The 4,864-nt window shown below is 26.2% G+C and overlaps 1 protein-coding gene across 1 annotated transcript; it reads left to right on the top strand.

The window, feature by feature from the left end:
* Positions 1 to 827: 827 nt before the first annotated feature.
* LOC113553699 (tRNA-splicing ligase RtcB homolog) lies at positions 828 to 4,459 on the top strand. The gene is made up of 10 exons (XM_026957177.1): positions 828 to 923; positions 984 to 1,179; positions 1,379 to 1,509; positions 1,587 to 1,713; positions 1,779 to 1,885; positions 1,976 to 2,135; positions 3,056 to 3,231; positions 3,292 to 3,426; positions 3,512 to 3,676; positions 3,748 to 4,459. The coding sequence occupies exons 1-10, from the start codon at positions 828 to 830 to the stop codon at positions 3,973 to 3,975; spliced, it is 1,521 nt and encodes a 506-aa protein (XP_026812978.1). The 3' UTR covers positions 3,976 to 4,459.
* Positions 4,460 to 4,864: the final 405 nt, after the last annotated feature.

Here is a 4,864-nt window from a genome sequence, read left to right as displayed (position 1 = left end):
AAACTTATTTTTAGTTAGTTTACATAAGCTTTACTCTATAAACTTATAAATAAACCTCTTCGTGTAGACTCACCTTAAGATACAAATATGCAATATATTATATCACACTTATTCATTATAACCAGCATAATATTATTCATTTATTCGTTTTGGATAAAGCATTTTAAATTGATGGGTTATTCAAATATTCATGTTCGGAGATCGAATTACATAAACGATCTATGTATGCATTTCAATTCTTCATATTTGTACGTATACAATTAATATCGAGATGCATTTTCAATTACACTAAGTAACTAAAGTACTTATTAATTAATAATATAAGTAGACATTTAACAACATTCTCTACTTTTATCTTACAGTGCATTCACAAATTAGTGAAATTAGACACTTTATTAAAGCATTAAATATATTATGCTAACTTTTATGAATTATTTATGTATAGATATTTTAAATTAAATTAATTTTTTTATTTTTATATGAGCATTTAGCATGACTAGAGACTAGAGTATTCAAGCACCCCCAACCAAGCTTTGAACCCCGCCGTTTTAAAAAAAACCAAGGAGAATATAAGTATTCATCATTATATCACACTGTTTGCCTTAGTCTATGATAAAAGATATTGTTATTATGATAACGTGGAATTTTAACATTACATTCAAATGTTATTCGATTTAAAATTGTTATTTTTCTAATTCGAAAGTCATATTATATTTTTAACTTATTTGTTTTGTTATATTATAATAAGTCTAAAAATAATATTTTGATTTTATACTATACTTATATTATAGTCATAGTAAAACTAACTGAGTTATAATTGAAACAAAATGGTTGTAAGACCGTATAATGAAGAACTAGAATATCTAGAAAAAAAATCTCCATATAAATGGGAAATAAAAAAAGGATTTCAACCAAATATGAAGGTTGGTATAAGGATTTTGTTTAAAAGATTTTGGTTCTATTTAACATTTTTTTGTTCATAGGTTGAAGGAGTGTTTTATGTTAATAAATTTTTAGAAAAACTAATGTTGGAAGAGTTACAAAATGCATGTCGACCAGGAATGATTGGTGGATTTTTACCTGGTGTTAAACAAATTGCTAATGTTGCTGCATTACCCGGCATTGTTCATAAATCTATTGGACTTCCCGATGTACACTCTGGTTATGGATTTGCTATCGGTAGGTTTATTATAGTTTTATTTTTTTACTAAATTTATAAGTTTTTATACTAATTTTAAAACCATTTGTAGAAGGTTTTTCAAATTATAGTATTATGCATGTTAATTGTTCCAATTATTAATCAATATTGATTTTACTTTTATGTAATAAGTTTATGTATTGTATCAGTGTATCAGTTTTCATTAAGCATTAATTTTAGGAAATATGGCTGCATTTGATATGGATGATCCTCAATCTATTGTTTCACCTGGTGGTGTAGGATTTGACATTAATTGTGGTGTACGATTACTTAGAACAAACTTATTCGAAAAAGATGTCCAGCCCATCAAAGTAATACTATGTTATTAAATTTAATTTGACCATCACAATATTATCATATTATGTTATTTTAACTCAATTCTATTTAGGAACAATTAGCTCAAAGTATGTTCGATCACATTCCTGTTGGTGTAGGATCAAAAGGAATCATACCAATGAATGCAAATGACTTAGAAGAAGCACTTGAAATGGGAATGGATTGGTCTCTAAGAGAAGGTTAATATCAATTCTTAAAAATTAAAGTTTTGATTATTATTTAAAAAAGTATATATTTATATTAGGTTATGCATGGGCTGAAGACAAAGAACATTGTGAAGAAAATGGTAGAATGTTGAATGCAGATTCGTCTAAAGTTAGCATGAGGGCTAGAAAACGTGGTTTACCACAAGTAAATTATTAATTTATAAGAATGCATATTTCAAATGTTAAAAAAAAATTATTATTTTTAACTTTTGAACATTTATATGCTTGTTTACAGTTAGGAACATTAGGAGCTGGTAATCATTATGCAGAAATACAAGTGGTTGATGAAGTTTATGATAAATGGGCAGCAAAGAAAATGGGAATTGAAAATATTGGTCAAGTATGTGTTATGATACATTCTGGAAGTCGTGGTTTTGGACACCAAGTGGCAACAGGTTTTTAAACATTGTATTAAATAAGATGTAGATTGTGGGTTAAATTGAATTTTAGACTCGGTATAAACAATATATTAAAAATATAAATTCAATTTTAAAATAAACTTGCTTAGTATTTTTAAATGATGGGTATAAATCTCAGTGGACAATTATCTGGAATACTAAGCTGTTCATTATTTGTCTTTGATAAATTTTAATATGATATGGTTTGTCCAAATTTATAAAAAAAAATTGATTATTTGTATTAATTTAATTTTACTGTAAGGTGTTTTGGGTGAATATTTTTATAGCTTTATCCCAGATTTTGCATATTTTTACTAGTGTATAACATACACTGTGTATCATAAGGTATGCAATGTAAATACATAATTTATTACATAATTTTATTAAACCTCCTATTTCTTTAAAAAAAAAAAAAATCATTTCGGGTCTTAAAACATAAATAAAATTTTGATTGATAGTTACCAACAAATTGTAATTTAAATAAATATTTTATTTCAAATTATTTAAGATCATACAACCACTGTTACAGCTCATAATTTTTTATTCTTACTTTATACAAACCTATTGGAATGCAATTTTTAACTTATTAATGGATGTTCAATATTATTTTCAACGATTTTTAATAAATATTCAATTGGATTTTAGTGTATTTAAATCTGGGTTTTACTTAAATTAGTTTTGAATTTGAACTTAAAAATAATTTATTTGCATGATATATATTTATATATCATGAACTAAAAAGTAAAAATGATATTTACTATATACTTTTACTTGTATATACATTATAATCCAATAATGAAAATTGATTAATTACATTTGAGTAGTATATTTAATTATATAAAAATAAACTAAGTAATGAGTAGTATTATTTTACTTTCTAACATAAATATATTAAAGACTTTTTTTTACTTATTAAGATGCTTTACTGGAAATGGAAAAGGCTATGAAACGAGACCAAATTGAAGTCAACGATAGACAATTAGCTTGTGCTCGTATCAAATCCAATGAAGGTCAAAATTATTTGAAAGCTATGTCAGCTGCTGCAAATTTTGCATGGGTGAATAGAAGTTCAATGACATTTTTGGCCCGTCAAGTATGTATAATGGCATAAATATTAGAAATTATGTAATTTATTAGTATTATTTTTTTAAAGGCTTTTGCAAAACAATTCAAATTGACACCAGATGATTTAGACATGCACGTCATATATGATGTATCTCATAATATTGCAAAAATGGAACAACATTATATTGATGGAAAACCTAAACACTTATTGGTGCATAGAAAGGTATTTAGAACATGGGTTTAAAAGAAGCTATAGGTCATTGTATTTCAATAAGATATTTGTTCATCTATGAAATTCATTATTTCAGGGATCGACAAGAGCGTTTCCACCTTATCATCCTCTTATTCCGGTTGACTACCAACTAACTGGTCAACCAGTATTGATTGGTGGAACAATGGGTACCTGTTCATATGTGTTGACTGGAACTGAACAGGGTATGAATGAAACATTCGGGTCTACATGCCACGGTGCTGTAAGTGATTTTTTTGTTCAATTTGTTAATTTTTTTAATTTTAATAAAATTGATGAAATTTCTATTTCCAGGGACGTGCACTGTCAAGAGCTAAATCTCGTAGAAATATAGACTATAATGATGTATTAGAAAAATTGCAACAACAAGGGATTGCCATTCGAGTAGCTTCACCAAAATTGGTAATGGAAGAAGCACCTGAGTCATATAAAAATGTCACTGACGTGGTAGACACTTGCCACGAGGCAGGAATTAGTAAGAAGACTGTGAAATTAAGACCAATTGCTGTTATCAAAGGATAAAAATTAATTTTCTCTTAACTATGTAATCTATAAATTACATCTAATTACATGTATATTTTGTATTATATACTCATAAGCCAAATTTTTATTTTGTAAATATTTTACTTCCATCTATTTACTTATTAGGTACTGTGCAATTATGTCAATAACCATGGTATATATAATACATAATACATATATCATTATTGTAAACCATAGATTAATGTATTACCTAAATACCTAATCAATATGTATATTGTCGGTGTTTCCGAATGGTATGCGAAAATCATTATCAAGGTTGAGTTGTGTTCGTAGTTTTTTCACGACTGAGCATATCGTTGCGTGCGGGATTAGTTGAACGGCTAACTAAATTAGTTTGGTCAGATTTCAAAAAATTGAAAAAGCAGTATGAATTTAGTAAAAAATTTACTTTGTATTACACAAAACACAAATTATAAACAAATAAATAGATTATTTTGTTCAAATTATAATTAGTTTTAGCCGTTTTAGGTAGGTATCTATTTGCTTAGGTATTAGGTATAATATTTATTTTATATTTTAAATAGGTGTTGTTAAATTATAAATATAACGAATAAACGTATTTGAATTTTTTATTATATTTTTTATTTATTTTATCATCGTTTATTTTATCATTTTTTAATTTCTATATATGATAATAACATTTTTTCTGTTTTTATATTTTTATTTTTTATAGTACCTAATACCTATTTATAGGTACTTATCATATACTCATATATCTAATCATCATTTACTGATTTATCCTCAGTCACTGGAGAAAACCCAAGATACAGTATATTGAATTTTCTAGTTATATTTTTAATAGTACATTTATGGTATATGTGCAAGTCGACGAAAACCGGTCGATTGCTCAAATTTTTACGCACGCAAT

This window comes from Rhopalosiphum maidis, chromosome 2, assembly GCF_003676215.2.
Source record: "Rhopalosiphum maidis isolate BTI-1 chromosome 2, ASM367621v3, whole genome shotgun sequence".
Taxonomy (NCBI): domain Eukaryota; kingdom Metazoa; phylum Arthropoda; class Insecta; order Hemiptera; family Aphididae; genus Rhopalosiphum; species Rhopalosiphum maidis.
This window is presented reverse-complemented; position numbering and strand designations above follow the sequence as displayed.

Excerpts from the sequence above, each read along its gene's own strand:
- LOC113553699 (XM_026957177.1), top strand. The coding sequence starts at position 828 with ATGGTTGTAAGACCGTATAATGAAGAACTAGAATATCTAGAAAAAAAA. Across the intron at positions 1,714-1,778 it reads GGATTGGTCTCTAAGAGAAG|GTTATGCATGGGCTGAAGAC; the intron begins GTTAATATCAAT and ends TATTTATATTAG. Across the intron at positions 3,677-3,747 it reads GGTCTACATGCCACGGTGCT|GGACGTGCACTGTCAAGAGC; the intron begins GTAAGTGATTTT and ends TTCTATTTCCAG.